Raw genomic sequence first — 20608 nt, forward strand, 5'->3', positions numbered from 1 at the left:
ACCCACTGAAAACACAGAAGGGCCCCTGTGTGTGTCTATGTGGAGTACCAGTACAGCGATGTATTAACTACTCCATTACAAGAAAAAATCCTTCATGAAAAATCCTTCTTAAGTAAAAGTATATAAGCAAAATGTAATTAAAGTAATGTACAATTTTCCAGTCTGTAAGCTAATGTAGTGGAGTAGAAGTATAAAGTAGCATAAAAATGGAAATATTAAAAGTACCTCAAAATTGTACTTATGTGAAATAGCTGAGTAAAAGTACTTTCCAAAAAAAAAAATCACAATGTCACATATCGAGGCTTTATTTTGGTAGATATCCGGAAGTGTAATGTTACGTTATCTCCACCTTGACGACGTAAGGGACGCAGGGGGCGTGATGCTAGTTGTTAGCCTGGCTGCTAACTGCGAGCTAAAGTTGAGTGAACTACTTTCACTTTCTCACAAACAGGAATATCCTCTACGGGATGAGCAGGGCTTCCTGAAAAACGAAACAAGAAGCTGTCACTGTTGTGTCTGCCACTCGTTAGATGGTAAATGTAGTTATTTAACGCTCTTCGGTGACGATTTGGGCAACTTGTAGCCGGTGGCGTCTTAAAAGTTTTAACCGTTAGTCGTCAAATTTGAGCAGCTAGCGTTAGCGGCTAGCCCCCTCCGCCCCCCGCTAGCATGGATCGCGGCGGAAGCTTGCAGAGTAACGAGGAGAGGGGAGCGGAGAGATTAATGGATGAATACCTGAAATCGATCGGTTTGCATCGGAAGAAGATTGCCAAAGACGGGTCGTGCTTGTTTCGGGCTGTCGCCGAGCAGGTAACGTCACAGCCGTAACATGAACTACAACTGAAGATGAAGCTCAGTTTCTGTTAGCTTGTTGAGTACAGGTGAACTGTTAGCAGCAGTATTCACACTTTTACTTCAGTAAAAGTAACAGTAAAGGAATATAAAGTACTCAATTACAAGTAAAAGTCCTGCATGAGAAATCCTATTTAAGTTATAAGTATTATGAGCTTGATGTAGTTAAAGTATTGCAGTAAAAGTACATAAGTATTATGAGCTTGATGTAGTTAAAGTATTGCAGTAAAAGTAGTGGTTTGGTCCCTCTGACTGATATATTATTATATATGACATCATTAGATTATTAATAGTGAAGCATCAGTGTTAGAGCAGCATGTTACTGTTGTAGCTGCTGGAGGTGGAGCTAGTTTACACTACTTTATATACATTTAGCTAGTTTAGTCCAGTGGTTCCCAACCTAGGGGTCGAGGCCCCTTCAAAGGGTCAGCAGATAAATCTGAGGGGTGGTGAGATGATTAATGGGAGAGGAAAGAAGAAAAAACAAAGTTCTGATACACAAATCTGTTTTCAGTTTTTGGACTTTTTCTCTAATCTTTAACAATGTGTTGTATTTTAAAAGCTTGTTATATTATCCATTGTGTCAAATCTTCATCTGAAAAGTAACTAAAGCTGTCAAATAAATGTAGTGGAGTAGAAAGTATAAAGTAGCATCACATGGAAATACTCAAGTGAAGTACAAGTACCTTAAAATTGTACTTAAGTACAGTACTTGAGTAAATGTACTTAGTTACTTCCCATCTCTGTCTAGTTGAATAACAGTTAACAGAACTAACATGATTTTCAACAGATTTCCAAATCTAACAGTTAACTTTTCTGAACTTTGCACTTTTAAACACTTTTAAATGTGTTACTTTTCTAACTTGTTGTCCTGACGTGATGCAGATAAAGTGTCGCAGTATGAGAACAAGTTCAAGGAGACGTCCTTAAGTGTCTTGTTTTGTCCACAACTCAAGAGACCTTCATTTTACTGTCATAAAGGACCAAAAAACCAGAAAATATTCACATTTAAGAAGCTGAATCAGAGAATTTGGACGTTTTTTTCTTTAAAAATAACTCAAAACAATAAATTATCAAAACAGTTGGCAACTAATGATCATTGCAGCTCTCGTCGTCATACTTTATGTCTGTGCGTCAGCGTTTCCTGTAATTGTGACTTCATCACCGTGTCGACCTTTGACCCCGTCTAGGTGCTGCAGTGCCAAAGCCTTCATACTGAAGTTCGGGCCAAGTGTGTGGAGTTCCTGAAGCAGAACAGAGAGAGCTACGAGGCGGTACGTACAATAAATATCCTGATCAGAACCTTTCCAATCATCAATAATTTACTGTGATTGATCAGGAGGGTTTCACTCCTTCACACACACGTTTACATGAAATAATAGTTGTTTTGGTTCAGTTTGAAGTGGAATATGATAATTTTCTGTCAAAATAACACAAACACAAGCAGCTGAGAAGGAATTTAAGCCCTCAGAGTTGCCATGACGACCTGAGACTGAAGACAGGAGCAGGAAGAAAACAAAGACGTATCTGCAATGTTCTGTTTTATTTAGAGCTGTTATTTATTCTTATTTTATTTAATCGATCAGTTGTCAACTATTAAATTAATTGCCAACTGTTTTTATAATCAATTAATGTTTGGAGTCATTTTTTAAAGAAAAAAACGTCCAAATTCTCTGATTCCAGTTTCTTTTAACAGTAAACTGAGTATATTTGGTTGTGTCAGCAGTGATCAACATTTTTCACTATTTTCTGACATTTTATAGATCAAACAACTAATCAATTAAAAGTTATATTTAAAGTTAGTTATATTTCTCCACTCACTCCAGAAACATCTTCACTGACTGTCAATCATCTGATATGAACCTCAGACACTAAACACAGATTGAGATTCTACATTTAAATGAATGTTAAGAGGGAATAAAACACACTGAAGGTGTTAATTTGAGGATTTTCCTGAGCAGAAATCAGTATTTATTTATTTTTTCTTACTTTATCTACTTGTTTGTTTTTGTTTAGTTTATTTACAGCGTAGAGGGGCTAACGGACATAGATACAAAACAAAATGACTCATCATGATCTCAGTGGTTTCCTCTGAAACAGCAGCGTGTTACAAGAAACTGAAAGTTATGCGTGACTTTCTCTGATCTGTAATTGGCTGTTTTAGTAAAGAGAGAAATATAAATGTCATGAATAATAAACAATAAAGGAGGTTCAGCAGGTTGTTTGTGTCTGGACTTGTTTCATAACCGAAGTTGATCGACAGCAGCAAGAACTGAAAGCAAAACTTGTTGTTGTGCTTTTCTGTTGTGATATAATCACCTCGTCTCGCTCTGCAGCAACGCTTTCCTACATTTCCCACAATGCACCAGCACAGTGTTTCAGGAGCTGATTGGCTTTAGTCCAACGTGGGTGTTCAGGAGGATAAATGTTGGAGAACTAGTTTTTAATCATAAGGCGTGTTTGTGACGTCGGGATGTGTCGCTGCAGGTTGTTGTTGTTTTTCTTTAATGGGTTTAATTTCTGAGTGTCTGTTCATATTTTACATTGTTGAACATTTATTTTCTTCTATCAAACTCCTCTGAAGCAGCTAATGAAATTATACAGATGTGACGTCATGTTGTCTGTTTTCAACCAGATGTTCATAATCAAATCACAGCCAGAAATAAATCACATTTTTATTTTTGATAATTTGATTTTTCCCCCCCTTTTTTTTTTGAAGGATAAAGTTTGTGTTACAAATTCCATGAAAAGACTAAAAACAACTTTAAACTGGTTGTTGTTGAAGACTTAAATCTTTTAAACAGATCATGAAGATGAACTTTTATTTGTTCTTTTTTTTAAAATGCTAAATATTTCTTAAAACAGCAGGTAGATCACTGTAGATTAATAAAAGTCAAACAGGAGTAAATATAGAAGGAGACCAACAGAATATCATCAGACTTTAGAGCGATTAAATTAATCAGACGTTAATTGATTGATTTATTTATTGAATGGGACAGTTTGAAACATTAAAGATGCACTGCACCAGAGTTAGCTTGAAGCTAATTTGCATCTGTAGTCCCCAATTAATTGGTTTGACAATCTATTTAATTATTCAAAGCACTTTTAAAGTAATTAAAAATGTAAAATATTCTCTGGTTCCAGTTTTTTAATTGTGAGAATTTGCTGCTTTTCTCTGTTTTTATGTCATAAACTGTGAATCTTCAGGTTTTGGGCTGTTTTTCTGACTCAACGAGTCATTTGAAGACGTCACACTCAGCTGCCTTTTCACAAAGTGTTTTAATTAATTGAAAAAATATTCTATGGATTCATTATTAATAATTATTAATTGATAATGAAAATAATTGTTCGTTGTGGCCCTTTAATCCTTTAACTCCTTCATCTATTGGCCTCACTGGCTCTTTACCTAACTACACATTTCACCATGTTTATCTAATAATTTCATTTTTATAACCTTTTTATAATTTTAGTGGTTTTATGTTGTTTTTTATAAATTGTTTTATTACTTGTCGTGTTTTATGGTTTTGTATTTTCTGCAGCTGTGAAGCAGCTTGTAACTCTGGTTAGAAATAAAGTTTACTTGTGTGTGAAGTTGAAAACATGACTGTTATTGTTGTTGTTGTTGTTAGTTTGAGTAATTTGAGCTCATGTGTGTTTTCTGTGTTGTAGTTTATTGAAGGAGACTTTGAGGATTATCTGTTGAAGCTTCAGGATCCGCAGGTAAAACAAACACTGACAACAAACCAATCATAACTGAATTTACATCATTTCTTTGTTAAATCTTTCAACTCACACTTTGTCATTGATTATAACTTATGACTGATGTAATCAACATGATGGTTTTCTTTGTTTTTCAGCAATGGGTAGGCGAGGTGGAGATCAACGCGCTGGCCGTCATGTACAAGTAAGAATCGTCTGAAATGTGCATTTAGATCCCAGTAAAGCTTCAAAAATAGAGATTTTCTTCTGTGATTTAATGTGTTTTTCATTTATAACTTTATCTACACAAAGTCAAAGAAGAACAAACCATGTCTGAAGGAGTGAAAGTTGCTCCATACAGCCTGAATGTGTGTGATTTGGTTAAAGAGACGGTTCAGAGATAAAGTAGTTTTGGGAAATTTTACTGTTTTTCTGACTTTTCCAGAATCAGACACTAATAAAGTCCTTCAGACAGACTTTTAAAGTATGTCAAACAGCAATATAAGGCTAACCTTACTCAAATGTTGAGTGTCTATGGGATCAATTAACACAATCATGATCCCATAGACATCCAGGAATTGAGGGAAATTAAGCAAGTGACCGAAGGCTGACTAATCACAGCCAGAGATCAGACTGATCAGAGCTGTAAACTTTACCAGGAGGGAGGACAAAGAGGTCACCAAGAGGACGGAAAGACATTTCTCTTCGTTTGCTAACGTTAAAAGTAAAGTTAGACTCTGCTGACGGCTTCCCAACGCGCTTTAAAAAAGACGAGAAGGAGAGAGAGAGCAGCTGTGGTCATGCGAGCTGGAGAGTGAATGAAGAGAGGGAGCGCTGGTAGCGAGAAAGCCGGCCAATCGGATCAATAAAAGGTTATTTTCTGATTGTTTCGTTCTAGAGCGCAAATAAACACACCCACACCCCCCCCCTCCACGCCTCAACCCTGTAGTTTGAAAACCTCCTCGTCTAAATCATGAAAATAGTTATTACAACATGCACAGAAAGGTTATTTTCAGTCAAAAAGTAACGCAGACGCTGCAGTTTACAGGACTGTCGTGACTCCAGGTGGTTCATCGTCTCTGACTGACGTGTAATTGACTTTAAAAAACCGACTAATGAATTTAACGGTCGCATCTACGAGAAGGAAAGACTGAAAATGACTGATGGTTTATTACATTTAATCAACTGTCCAGATAATCTGTTTCAATCTTTGGAGGAAAACAGAATGATTAAAATCATGAATCTAGATTTTGTTTCTCGGCCGTGACGTCCAGCTGTAATCTCTAAGAATCTCTCTCCACATTTCTGCACTTTATCAACTGAGTTCAGGGTCTGACGCTGATGAGTCATCGAGTCTGTGTCATCATCTCACCTCCTCTTCCCCTCTCTCTCTCTCTCTCTCTCTCTCTCTCTCTCTCTCTCTCTCTCTGTTTGTCTTTCTGCAGGAGGGATTTTCTGATCTTCCAGGAACCCGGCAAACCCGCCGTCAACATCACAGACAACAACTTCAAGGACAAGGTGAGACTGAAAACACGCCGTTTTAATGAGACAGAATTTAAACATCGAGTCATTTTAAGATGCTTGCGGCGTCGCTGAGCTTCCAGTTTAACTTTATTTTAGAACTCCTGTGGGGCTAAAACAAGATTGAAACATCATATTTTTAGATCTTTATGTGTAAGACAGTTGAGCAAGAATAATAAAAGACCTTCACTAGTGGCCACAGAGTTAATTTCCAGTTAGTTCCAAGCTTTTTAGGCTGAATTATTTAGTGAAAATGTATAAAATCTAAATATTGGAGCCATTAAATTACCTTATAGCTGCGAGTGTGTTTTGTAATATTCTCTCCTCACTTTGTTAACTCCTGATATGACCGTTTTAGTAACTGAATAAAAACTGTATGAGTCTCTAAACTAACAACTTTTTTATTTGTCTCTCTCAGGTCCGGTTGTGTTTTCTGAATGGGAATCACTACGACAGCGTTTATCCCGTCAGCCACATTAAGAACACGGCTCTCTGTCAGTGTGAGTGTTTTATCAGTTCAACTCTTCTCATCTGCTGTTTCTCAAACTGAGGAAACCACATATCACATGTGAATATTTAAATACTGGTCGCTCCGGCTGGACGGTTTGAATCAATATGGCAGTGTTATGTTATCTATGCAAGGCAAGTTCAACAACAAGGCTGTTCAAAGTGCTTTACATAGAGCATAAAAGGCATCAAAACAGAATATAAGTACAACACATATAAAAACAATTAAAAAGTGTCAAATTTTTCTAAATAAAAAGAAGCTAAAAGGGAATAAATCAGACATAGTGCAAATTTCAAATTGTAACTAATTGTCAATTTTTAGTTGCAGTTCGTCTTGAACTGATTTTGCTGCATTGACATAATATTATATGACGGTGTCGCTCGACTAAAAGCAGATAAACGAACCTTTAATTTGACAGCAGCTCCAAACCGTTAACTGTATTTTTCTTGCTATTAGCAGATGATAAACAGTCTGGTCTCTGCTCTGACGTCTGTCGCCATCTGAAGAAGAGTTTTATTAGTAATCGGTATCAGTATGAGTCCACATAAATGCGGTTTCCCACCACCAGCCCTGTTTAACTAATGTCTTTTAGTGTAACAGTTACAGTGTTAGGTGGCAGCTGAGTCTTGTCTCCAAATTACCAAATTTTATCTATATTTAAGAAAAAACAGAAATGGAATATTGTGATTCAGATACAGACCTTTTTAATTAAATAGACAAGAAGTGACGTCTACAACAATATCACAGCAGCTGCGTGTGGGACTGATCATCAAAGTGACTCAGGTCAGATGAATACGAGGAGATGAAAACTTGAAATAAACAGAAGACCGATGGCGGATTGACACTCCCAACGATACGTCGAGCTTCTACTAGAATTATAAACTACAACACGAGGAGTCCAGGTCGGCTCAAACACTTCCTCATGAACGGTTTGATAAGGAGAAACTTCACGGATGTTCTTCTCTCTAATTTTAACATCACACACTACAGGACATTATCGTGGCAGAGGAAGTGATGCGCCGTCTCACGTGATCTCAAATGTAAACAAAATACCGACTGACATGTTGCAACAACCTGCTTTAGTAAAGATTTGCATCGAGAAAAAACAAAAGCAGAAGCTAAACCGGTCTGGGTGACGAGATGTTTGTGGAGATGCCGTCAACACAGGTTGTAACAGTAGCACGCTAGCTAACGGTAGCCTCAAGGGCTAGATTGTTTACTGTTGCTTGGCAACACCGTCTGCTGCTCGTCGACTTGTCGTTCTCGTCGGCTGTTGTGGTTCCGCTCGGAAAGCAGAGACGTAATCATCCAGATTTTTACTCCCTTTTTACTTACTTAATATCAAACATGGTTGAAGTTATCGGCCCGATGAGTCTGCGAGCAGTTCTGGGGCCGGTTTCACAAAGACAGACTTTGACTGTGGCTTATAACAGATAGTCAGACTTCACATAGACGTCTAAATTCATCCGTTGCACAAAGCAGTTTATCTTACTATCTTAGGTAGGACTACGGTACAATGAATTCTGGGTAAATTAAGACGTTTTTCAAAACAAAAAAATGGCCGACCGAGTGACCGCATCCAACCACTCAGCTCTGTTTACCCCAGCAGAAAATATGTGTCCTTTGGAGGAATTCAACAGTTACAAGGACGTTTTACTTGGAACATTTAGTGAAAAGTAACAATGAACAGAAAAGACATAAAAACATGGTACAAAACACAAAGAAAGAAATGTTGGATGCTACCGGTCAGTTGGTGTCACTGATTGTTACCATGGTAACATGGGTCTTAGGCCTGAGATAGCCGGGGCGTAAGGTGTCTAATTTGCATTAGACTAATCTATAAGCAAAATTAAGACTGGCCTAACACTACAGACCAGTATAAAATACCTTTGTGAAACTGGTCCCTGGAGGTTTAAGACTGGATCTGTAAACCCGTCACGTTACCTGATGTTCTGGTCCGAACATCGGTACCGACCAAGATCCTCCGATTGGGTTGAGTTGGGGATAAAAACTCCTGTAGTCTGAGCGCAGCGTTAGTGATCGTTAACCAGCTGGTGAACAATAGATTAAGATTATTTACCATTTAGAGCCCTCGCAGCCTCTCGCACTGATCAGGTGTCGTCCGTTGAGTCTGTGAGGGTTCAGGGTTCAGGTCTTAGGGGGACATTAGTCCCCTGGTCCTGACTCTCTCTCTGTGTCTCTTGCAGCCATCCTGTACGAGCTGCTGTACGACGGCGTCTTTAAGGTGGACCGGAGTCTTCTGGGTGTGTGTCAGCGGGTCAGCCGACAATCCGACCTCCTGAGTGACGACAACATGGCCGCCTGCGCCAGCAGCGACGAGTCGGACCTGGACGCCGGCGATGCGCCCTGGTAGGAACTCATAATAAAACATTTTGATTGTTTTCTCATCAACATAAGAAGATGCAGAGTGAGTTTGATCTGTTGGTCGCGACAAAACAAGACCAAACAACTAATCGATAAATCAAGACAATGATGAATAATAATCGTTGGTTGCAGCCATATTTCATATTTGATCTACTGTTCCTCTCGTATTCTTCACTCATCTTCTTCTGTTCGTTCTCTTCTTATTTATTTGGTAAATTTTTTTCCTTCATATCAACAGATAATTAAAGTTTAACTATAAACCGTTTTTTACGACCTCGTGATGTTTGTTTTATGACTCAGGGTGGAAAATGGAACAAGTACGTCTGCTCCGAGACACAGCCAGAGTTACAGGGTAACACACACACACACGTCAACTCCCACACACACTCGCTTACCTGTGGTGTATAATATTGCTGAGTAATTGTGTAATTGTGTAATTGTGTGTGTGTGTGTATCAGGGCCGCGGGCGTGGCCGGCAGCAGCTGCCTGAGAGGGCGAGACGCTCTCTGAACCCAACGCTGTTAAGAAACGTAGAATACGACGTCTGGCACAAGACCAAGAGAGGTGAGACACACACACACACACACACACACACACACACACACACTCACACACACACACGGTTACATTCACACTTTTTGAAATCTTTCCAACTGAAGATTTCAGGTTAACTATTTACGTGTCATGTGATCTGATACGTTCTGGTGTTTTAATCGTAACAGCTGTGTGACGTGTGCAAAAAGTGACGAACACATCAAGACGTTGTGTCGAAATGTTCCTACAGGCCACAGCATTTAGCATTTACTCACTGACAAACAGCCTAAACTGTAAACACACACACACTCTCTCTCTCTACCATCATGTCATCTAACGTTACCTCCACATGGAGCAAACACGCACAGAGAGAATATATTTATTCCAACCAGAGAGAAACGATCAGATCAAGTGTTGTACATAAAGTTTGTCTGTTTGTTTGTTTTTTCCTTTTTAGCGCAACAGAAGCTGGATTATTGCATCGCTGCAGGGATGCAGTACACTGCAGGAGATCGCTGCCAGGTGTGTGTGTGTGTGTGTGTGTGTGAGATACGTCCACATGAAGCAGGTTCAATGTAGAAACACATCCGTCCCCGTGTTTCTCACCCAAGAACTGAACTTCTGTTGCTTCCAGCTGTTTATTGATCATTTAAACGTTAATATAGCCGATCACAAGCTGTTGTCATTGATCTGGATTTATGTGCAGCTGCTTGGTAACGACTCCTGCAATTAAAGGAAACATTCATTCAAGTCTTATAACAGTCAGGAGCCCAAATGAACAGTGAAACATGTTTCTCTTGCTGTAATCGTTCCTCCTGTTCATACTGACCATTAGAAGATCCCTTCATAATGACCTTACAATGGAAGTGATGAAAGTTTATCTGAAGCTAATATGAAGCTTCAGCGTCCAAATGAGTCAAATCAAGTAGATATATTTCAACGTTACAGTCTTTTAAGTGCCAAAGTTCCTCTTTTTGTTACTATTCTTCCACCTGCAGCTCAACAGGGAAACACTGTCCGAGGAAACACAAAGAGGGAATTTGATGTTAAAAATGTGTCAGATATCCACTTGACATGACTAACTCAGACTGATGAAGACTCATATAAGCTTCATCAACTTTTAAATGACTGTGTGGACACACTGTGGATTTTGGCCTCCATCACTTCCATTGAAAGCACATTTGAAGGACTGAAAATAGAACAAAGAAGAAGAGATTCAGCTGTTTTCCTTTTGTTGATCTGTCTCAGTGAAGACAGAGATGTGAACGCAACATTGTATTAACACAAAAATGGCAGTTTGTGTCTTTGCAATCGTATTTATAGTGTGTGTGTGTGTGTGTGTGCGTGTGTGTGTGTGTGTGTGTGTGTGCGTGTGTGTGTGACCTGTAGGTTCGTCTTGAGGGCAGCGGACGGATCTACAACGCGACCGTCAAGGAGGTTCCTCCCAACAACGGTCTGGTGACAGTTTTAATAGAAGAACTGGGCAAGAAGTAGGTCACACACACACACACACACACACACACACACACACACACACACACACACACACACACACACACACGCTACTCTATACATGACGGTGTGTATCAGATGCTGACAGTTATGTGTGTGTGTGTGTAGACAGGTGCCTCTGTGGAACCTGCGTCCTCCCAGTGAGGAGGGCAGCTGGAGTACTGTGGGCAACCGAGACAAGAGGCTCAGCAACGGACACGGAGGTAGAGGACACACACACACACACACACACACACACACACACACACACAAGTATAAACTATAAACTGTGTTCTCATTTCTTAATTTTTGTTGAAATCGTGTGTCTCAGATTGGGAGGAGAGGGGTCGAGGCAGAGGCAGGGGGAAGCCCGCCCCAGCATCCTCCTCTGTTGCCCAGGCGACAGCTCCGGGCTCCAGTGGACGCATGCTGAAGCAGCACTCCTGGCCCCCGCAGGCCACCGTAGAGGAGCAGGGAGCAGCGAGAAGCAACAGGTACAACAACAGCACACAAAGCTGCTATGATTAATGTTTTTATATTGAATGGTAGTGATGAATTATCAGCAGCTATACGGAGATTTATCGTGAGTTTCAGCTCGGTGTTTATCTGTCCGGCTGCAACTTTACTGGTCTGGTTCACTCTCAGCGCTCTCATAGCGTCGTTTTCTGCTGCAGCAGGCAGCTGTTTTCAGAGAAAAAGCTCTAAAAAGCCACTGTTCACTACCTGCTCAACACCAAACAGCAAACAGACACAGTTAGCTGTACACTAGCTGGTGAACATAGTGGAGCATTTAGCAGCTAAAGAACCAGATATTTCCCTCAGGAGCTGGTGGAGAGTAAAAACCGAGCTAAAAGAGAGTGAATATTGGACAGAAACACGAGTCCATTCATATCATCAACTTAAAAGCTGATGATGTGTCAGTGTCGTGTTCACTACTGTGGAAAACTAGTGGACAAAAAAATCAGTTATTGCAGGTTTAAAAAACACATAAACCAGAGGATGTAGTGAGTACAGAGTATCTGCAGGTCTCAGAAGAACGTTACATTCAGCTCCCTCAAAAAAATCATTATTAAAAAATAGAGAGAGTATAAGTTTAGCAGTCCAGCTGTGAACGTAGCAGTGAAATCAATGTGTGTAAAGTTTAGTTTAGTTTGTTTCACTGTGAATAAAAGCAACAAGCTGCAGCAGGAAACATTAACATCTGGTCAGATGTTACATATTAATGCTTTAAATATGTTTTCAGTTTTCAGTCAGTTCTGGTTTTATTATAGTAAACAAAGATAAATGTTTGAATCCATGTTTGTATTTATGTTACTTGTCATATGTGATTATGTGTTTAGACTAGATGTAAGATTTTTATGAGTTTTACACCCCTGATTACACGCGAGAGTGTAAATAAAGAAGCTGTAAGCTGATTATCAACTCACTTTTTTATCTTGTTGTTTTTGTCTTGTTGTTGTTTTTGTTGTTTTATCTCATAACGGCTGTTAGAATTAGTTTACAGACAGATGTAAATATACTTTAAAGTAACTAGAAATGAGCTTGTAAATCAACCTTTTTTATCTCGTATCTGTCCCGGGTTATGATCCGGTATTAATAAACTTCATTCAGTGAGGTTTTTGTTTGATCAGCTGATAACAGAAAGTGTTTTGAGTTCAACACTTTTCATGTGAACATCTTAAACCTGAAACGTTCCTGCTGTCTGGAGACAAACACACCAGTAAACACCGTGATGTTATTTGTATCGTACAGGAAGTCCGTGAGCTCGGCCGACTCGTCGCTCTTCGGTCTGACGGAGGAGCAGCGTTTGGCCAAAGAGGAAGAGGAGAGGAACGTGGCGCTGGTGGAGATCCAGCTCAGAGACGAACACAGCTTCCCCGCTCTCGGGGTGAGTCACATGACACACACGGGACACCCGTCAATCAATAACGTGACCTCAGTGGTTGCAGATGAACTCGTAGATACTTATTATGATATTGCTTCTTATCTGAGGACGTCACAGCTGATAAATATAATAAATATGTTTGTTTGTTTGTTGTTCTCAGATTCAGAGTGAAGCAGCAGGAAGGAAGAAAGGAGCCGAGAAGAAACGATCTCTGAGAAACAAGACGGTAACTTTATTTATCAGTAAAACTTAACTTCAAGTCTCCTGATTCAGCGTTTATATAATTATAACGAGTATTTAAACAGTTAATATACAGTTTATAACACTATAATGTTGGTTGGTGGAGACACTTTGTATTTATTTATTTATCTCTAGTTAGAAATAAATAAATAAATGTTTATCTGAATCTCAGGACAAAGTTCAGTTTGTGCTTCACTTCTGTCTCCACAAATTAAACATTAACAACTTTATGTAACGCTTTCAAAAAATGATCCTAATAGACAAAAGTGTTTCATTTATATAAATAACTGAGTCCTGTTCAGCCTCCTGTAAGTGTTTTAACCTGTTTAATCTTTATAATATGCTGATATTTATATAAATAAATAATAAATTAAATCAAATATCTGGGAATTAATTTAACAGCATGAATCTTGTAAACGGCTGATTTTTTCCTAAAATCAGTTTGTCTTCACTTCTTCTCTTATTTTGACGGTTTACACGTCGTTTCCTGCTGCAGCGACTGTGAGATCAAATCTCTACACTCTTCTTACGCTACAGATGTTTCATCCACAGCTGCTTTATGTTCTTATTTTATTAAACACATCGACTTTATAAATGTTTGAAGCTCCGATAAGAATCTCATGTAAAACGATCTTTATAAAACTTTTATGTTAAAAATGTTTGTTTTAACTGTGAAGCCTCATGAGGAGAGAAACTGTTAATATAATGTTTTTATCTTCTTCGTTGGTTCCTTCTTGTGTTGTTTTAATGCTGATTTTTGCCTCCTGAGATCAATTAAGTTTATTTTAAATATTTTAAATATTTCTTCTTCTTTGTTTTTTTAGATGAGTCCAGTTGAAGACGTCAGAGCGTCGTCTCCCTCTGAAAGACCCAAATCCTCCACTCCGCCACCTGCGACCACGACTGCTGCTGCTGCTGCACCTACTACGATCACAACCACACCCACTAACCCCACCCTCCCTGCTGCCAGACCTGCTCCTGCTCCTCCTGCTGCTCCATCAGTGAGCTCAGACCCTGATCCTGCTTGGCTGGGCTCGCTCAAGGCTCCGACACCCAACATGTACATCACCGCCACCGCTGCTGCCGCTGCTGCTGCTGCTCCGGTGTCCAGCTCCACCCCCAGCCTGCCACTCGCCTGTGCTGCCCCGACCGATAAAACAAACACACTCTCTTACGCGCTGGCTGTCGGCGCTCCTCCCGGTTCTCCTCCCTCCGCTGCTACTAAACCTCCCTCCGTCCCGTCATCCGCCACCCTCTTCTCCCTCCTCACCCCCGCCCTCCCCGCCGCTTCATCACCTCCAGTCCCACCCGCCCTCTCCTCTTCTTCCTCTCCTCCTCCTCCTCCTCAGTCATCTTCCTCCTCCTCCTCCTCCCCTCCTCCTCCTCCCTCCTCCTCAATCCCACCGCCCACTTTCATCGCTCCCATCGCTCCCTCTCCCGTCGCCGCGCAGGGTTTCCTCCCCCGTTCCTCCCCGCCCGTCTCCTCTCTCCCTCACTCCCCCAGCCCGCCCGCCTTCCCCTCCTCAGCCCAGAGCTCCTCCTCTTCATCGTTTATCCATCACGCTCCTCAAGTCCACGAGGCTCCGACGGCTGCAGCACAAACCCCGAGTAAGAAGAAATCGTTGTTTTGTTTATAAAATATCAGAAAGTAAACAAAAAACGTCTTCAGATGTCTCGTTTTATAAGATTAACAGTCGGAAATCCAAAAATATTCAGTTTATTATCACATGTGACAGAAAAACTTGTGCAACCACAGAATATTTGACATTATTACAATTTATAATATTTAGATGATAAAAATGACTAAAGCAGTTATCTGTTGTTGATCAATCAAACTCTAGTTTCATCTTGTATCGTTGTTCTGATCAGATGAGTTTTGTCTGATCAACCATCCAAAAATATTCAGTTTATTATCATGTTTGATAAATAAAAGCTTTAAATCGTATTTTAGAAGTTAAATCCAGCAGGTTTCAGCACGTTCGCTTAAAATAAATGACTAAAACGGTTATTAGATTATCAATTTACATGCTGATTAACTTCCTGTCGATTTGACTAATCAATCTAAGATGTCATGAAATAACACATTAGACGTCTAGTATCAGGTCTGAGGGATCAGGTCTCGGGTCTGAGGGATCAGGTCTGAGGGATCAGGTCTCAGGTCAGCTTTTAAAATGAGACTCAGAACTTGATGTGTCGTTTTGGACTTGAAATAGTTTTTACTGAAACCTTTTAGTTTGAAGAAGGTTTCGCTTCGTGTCCTAAAATGTAAACACGGTATCCTTCCTGTCCGATCACCTCTGCTCATTGATGGTGATTGATCTGATTGATCTGATTGATCTGATTGATCTGATTGGTTGACGGGTCTCTCAGCTCCTTACGTGACATCATCTGATTTCTACGTCTTTGCTTGTTTTTCAGATTCGTTGTCAAACATCGGGGCTCCTCAGACCTTCCAGCCTTCTCTGGCCCAGATTCATCCCCAGGTTCCCCAAAGCCAGAGCCAGATCTGTGTGTCCCAGACCCAAACCCAGTCCTCTCTGGCACAGATCCAGACCCAAAGTCAAGCATCTCTACCCCAAAACCACATCTCGATGCCCCAGATGCAGACCGAGTCCTCTCTTCCTCACCTTCAGCATCAGTCCCACACTGAAGTGGCATCTGTGCCGCAAAACCAGATCCAGAGGCAGGCAGACCTCCAGCCCCAGTCTCAGGCCCAGTACGTCCCACAGTCCCAGTCTCACCCTGCTCCAGGAGCGCCCCCGGTCCCCGTCTCCGCCTCTATGCAGCCCCAGGCGGCTCAGCCTCCTCACCCCTCCCAAGTGCCTCATCCCTCCCTCTCTCTCTCCGCCTCCCCGACCCATCCCCCTCTCCAAACCCAGACCCCAAACACCCAGAACCAAACGGAGGCCCCAGCCCCTCCAGCTCAGCCCGAGTCCCAGCCGCCTCATCCTCCCTCCCACCACCCCCAGTTACAGTCAGCACATCCCCATCCTCCCCACCAGCACCACCAGTCCATCCCAGGAACTGTTCCACTGCAGCAGCTGTCTCAGCTCTACCAGGACGTGCTGTACCCCGGCTTCCCCCAGGGAGAGAAGGGGGACGTGGTCCAGAACCCGCCCTACTCCATCAGCAAGTCCGGGGACGACCTGCCGCAAGGTGAGCCAGCAGGGCCGCAACTAATGATTATTATCAATTAATCGTTTGTTCTATAAAAAGATGTTTCTGAATGAAGATGTTCAAAAAATGAGAAACTGGAACCTGAAAATTTTAGACATTTTTGCTCGATAATCAAAATTGTTGCAAATTGATTTTCTGATTTTTGACTAATTGATTAATTGACTAATTGTGTCGCCTTTAAAAATGAGTTAAGTCACATTAATGTTTAGATGCTATAAAGTGTTTTACAGACAAATAAAAGGATTTAAAATAAAACACAACAAACACTTTACAAATAAAGTTTAATGATCGCAGCATCGAACCAATCAGAGAGAACACGAAGGAAGAAATGATAATAATAATAATAATAATAATAATAATCATGCGTTTTATTTATAGAGCACTTTTTAAGATACTCAGACACTTTATACAAGTTAAAAAGATCCTAAACTATGAAAAACACACTAAAAGCCATTAAATCGCACATTAAAAGCAGTTTAATGAATAATATAAAAACTAAATGTCACCGTTGAGTTAAAGGTTTGGACGTCCTGAGTTAATCCACAAGACCAGGATTTGTATTGATCAGGGAACTGTTTGTGAATCTGTATCAGTTATTTAAAGTTTGATCGCCGCTCGTCAAGAACGAGACGTAATCCTCGTTAAATACTGGAACTACACAACGTTATGAGAAAAATATCAGATCTGACTCGTTATTTATGTCAGTTAATATTAAAAGAAGGGACACAAAGTTAGAAATGTATGTAATTGTAAGTTTTATGTTGACATTATATTATTACACAGAATGTATATAAATCATATAGTATCAATAACAACTACGTTCATTATAAAGGAATAAACTCGTCGTGTTTGTTTTCCTCTGCAGATGTCAACGTCTTGAGGTTTTTCTTCAACTTGGGCGTCAAGGTAAGAAAATAAATGTCGATGAATCAGATTCATTCTCTGATTTATTTAATATCAGTCGACTTGTTGAGTCGACGTCTCGCTGCCATCAGAGCAACAACAACAACCAGCGGCGAGGGAGACGATACGAGCAGAACGTTAAATACGACGCTTCCTGCTCGTCTCGTCTGCAGCCGCAGCTGTACGAAGCTCGTTATGCTAGTAGTGAACATCACTGTATGTAACGATTGAGTCTAATTAGCTACGTATCTTGAAATAAATTGAATTTTTGTAGACTTAAAGCTCTCAGAGCCGTTGACCAGTTTATTGTTATTGAGTTTATTATCAAGGTCGTTTAACTCACTGAAATGTTATAAATACATATATATAATATACATTTATACATCATTCATTCACTGATCCAACATGTGCATACTTCTATATTTTGCATATATTTTGTTACATATTCATAACTAAAGGAAAACATTTAAATCTAATGAATAAATCTCTAAAATTAAAGTTATTTTCATTGTTGGAAGTGGAAACAAAGAGCCTGAAAAACTGATCTGCTGCCCGACAGGAACAAAAAATGTTTTGTTTAATGTTTATTTAACAAAGGCAGTTAAAAGCTTCCGTCATCCCAAGTCTGAGGGCAGTTTTACGTTTTTTAAGGGCATTTTGACCCGAACCTGGTTTACTCAGACCCGGGTCACAGCGGGCCGATGCGGTTTCAGCAGATTTATCTGTAATGATGTAAATAAATAAATAAATAAAATCCTGTGAAATGTTCTGACGTTGTTGCTGAACTCTGACCTCCGTCTCCGTTCCAGGCGTACTCCGTCCCGCTGTACCCGCCCTACATGTACCTCCTCCCACTCCAGCAAGCCTACACCCTGAACCCCAAACTCCCCTCTCGCTCCCCCTCTCCGACCCCCCACTACCCTCCTCCCAACCCCCCCGCCAGACACCAGGAGGTGTACCCGCACCCCCAGTACGCTTCCACTTCAGCCTCGGTGGCGCCTCAGTATGACCACCATGTTGCCCCGCAGGCCCCGCCCACTGAGCCCCCCCATCCCAGTGAGCCAGCCCAGAACCCGGCGGGGTACCCCGTCACCCAGCCCCCACCCCACAGGATGCCCTGGCAACAACACCAGATGCCCCCAACCAGAAACCCCAGAAACACGAGCTACCCCGTTCGGTACCCGGCCCCGAGTCCTCCGTACCCGACCCCGCCACCCTCAACTCAGGGCTACCACCCGGGTCAAGGTTCAGGACACCAGCTGTACCCCCAGAGCATGCCCCAGTACACCCCCTCCTCGCTGGGATATCCATCGTCAGCCACCCCTGAGGAGCTCCAGGTGAGCCACAGTCCAATGGAGCAGCTTCACACCGGCAACGGGGGCCCCATGCCTGGACCCGTTCCTGGACACGGGCCTGGCCGAATCCCCGGTCCTCTGGAGGGTCCTGCTGCTGCTAACGTGGCTAATGCTAACAACAGCAGAACAATGGTGGCTCCTGGCGTATCGGGTTTTGGTGCGTAGACAGTTTTTATTTTACAACTTGAATAAGTCCAAAAATAAAACAAGAGGACTTCTGGGTAACGAAGTCCTTAAATGCGGGATTCAACAAGCAGCTTTTAATGGGAAGTTTCTCTTTCCCATCAGGCCTGAAGAAGGAGCAGGGAGAGAGTCTGACCCCAGTGCTGCTGGTCGACCCGCCACTCAACAACACGCCCATAGTACGAACCACACACACACACACACACACACACACACACACAATAGTACTGTTGTTAGTAATAATAATAAAACATAGTAAAAATATAGTAGCAGTGGTGGAAAGTAACTAAGTACTATACTTAAGTACATTTGTGAGGTATTTTACTTGAGTATTTCCATGTGATGCTACTTTCTACATTTCAGAGGGAAATATTGTACTTTCTACTCCACTACATTTATTTAACAGCTTTAATTACTTTTCAGATGAAGATTTGACACAATGGATAATATAACAAGCTTTTAAAATACAACACATTGTTAAAGATGAAACCAGTGGTTTCCAACCTTTTTGGCGTCTGACGTCTTACAAAAAGCAGTGTGTAGTCGGGGTCACATTTCACACGTCTATGAGTTGTTAACAGCTCCACCAAATAGTGATTTTTCCCTCTAAACTTCTCACATGCTTTCATTTCAATAAATGTTCAAATGATCCAATATTTCAGCAAAAATCAAAGATTAGAGAAAAAGTCCAAAAACTGAAAACAGATTTGTGTATCAGAACTTTGTTTTTTCTTCTTTCCTCTCCCATTAATCATCTCACGACCCCTCAGATTTATCTGCTGACCCTTTGGAGGGGCCCGACCCCTAGGTTGGGAACCACTGGACTAAACTAGCTAACTTTATATAAAGTAGTGTAAACTAGCTCCACCTCCAGCAGCTACAACAGTAACATGCTGCTCTAACACTGATGCTTCACTATTAATAATCTAATGATGTCATATATAATAATATATCAGTCAGAGGGACCAAACCACTACTTTTACTGCAATACTTTAACTACATCAAGCTCATAATACTTATGTACTTTTACTGCAATACTTTAACTACATCAAGCTCATAATACTTATGTACTTTTACTTGTAATGGAGTATTTTTACATTGTTGTATTGATACTTTTACTAAGTAGTAGTAATTAATATGTAGTACTAAAGTGTAGTAGTAGTAACAGCGAGGTATTAAAGCAAGTAAAAACCTGTTGTCGTCCGTCTCAGGTCGCCTGGGTTTCTGAGCCTGAAGTCAAGGATGTCTCCATGGCGACCATTCAGACTCCCAGCAGCACCCCCGGCTCTCCAGGACGTTATGACCTCATGTCCAAGAGGTCCGTCGGCCACGGTGACAACAACCCGCCCCGCATGTACCGTCACCAGCACAAACCCCACAATCACAGCAAACCGTACGCTTCCCTTGAGACGAGCTTCCCGGCAACCGTTGCCATGTCAGATCCTCTGTCGGTCGGCTGCAACACGGACAACACCTGGGAGGTATCAGAGGGGTTCAAACCTCCGATGTCCAACCACAGAGGCTTGAGGAAGGGCTACAGAGGAGGAGGAGGAGGAGGAGGAGGAGGAGGAGGAGGTCGGGGGAGAGGTGGGGCGCACAGGAGGAGGCAGGCAGGGGAGACGGGGGCGGGAATTCAGTTTAGCTCCTCCCATCGGGGGCGGGAGAGAGGATACTAGCTCTCGACCAATGAGAGGAGAGGACACAGGTGTTTGCTTTTCTTCTTTTCTTTTCACTCTCAAGGTTTTGTGGTTTCTTTTTATTCGTCTGTTTCCTTTTTGTTGTTTTTTTTTTTTCTCGTCCAATCACTATTTGTCACTGCTGGGAGATGCGATCTGATTGGTGGACGTCGGAACACTTAAAAAAAAAAAAAAAAGA

The 20608-nt window shown here is 41.3% G+C and overlaps 1 protein-coding gene across 1 annotated transcript; it reads left to right on the forward strand.

Moving 5' to 3' along the window:
* Positions 1-362: 362 nt before the first annotated feature.
* otud4 (OTU deubiquitinase 4) lies at positions 363-20608 on the forward strand. Its single transcript, XM_042401614.1, has 21 exons — positions 363-810; positions 2043-2126; positions 4522-4572; positions 4710-4756; positions 5997-6069; positions 6491-6572; positions 8788-8950; positions 9266-9317; positions 9424-9529; positions 9957-10021; positions 10889-10989; positions 11120-11214; positions 11322-11484; positions 12743-12878; positions 13036-13101; positions 13940-14723; positions 15534-16271; positions 17158-17198; positions 18005-18707; positions 18839-18912; positions 19945-20608. The coding sequence occupies exons 1-21, from the start codon at positions 670-672 to the stop codon at positions 20407-20409; spliced, it is 4230 nt and encodes a 1409-aa protein (XP_042257548.1). The 5' UTR covers positions 363-669; the 3' UTR covers positions 20410-20608.

Source organism: Thunnus maccoyii, chromosome 22 (assembly GCF_910596095.1).
Source record: "Thunnus maccoyii chromosome 22, fThuMac1.1, whole genome shotgun sequence".
NCBI classification, from domain to species: Eukaryota; Metazoa; Chordata; class Actinopteri; order Scombriformes; family Scombridae; genus Thunnus; species Thunnus maccoyii.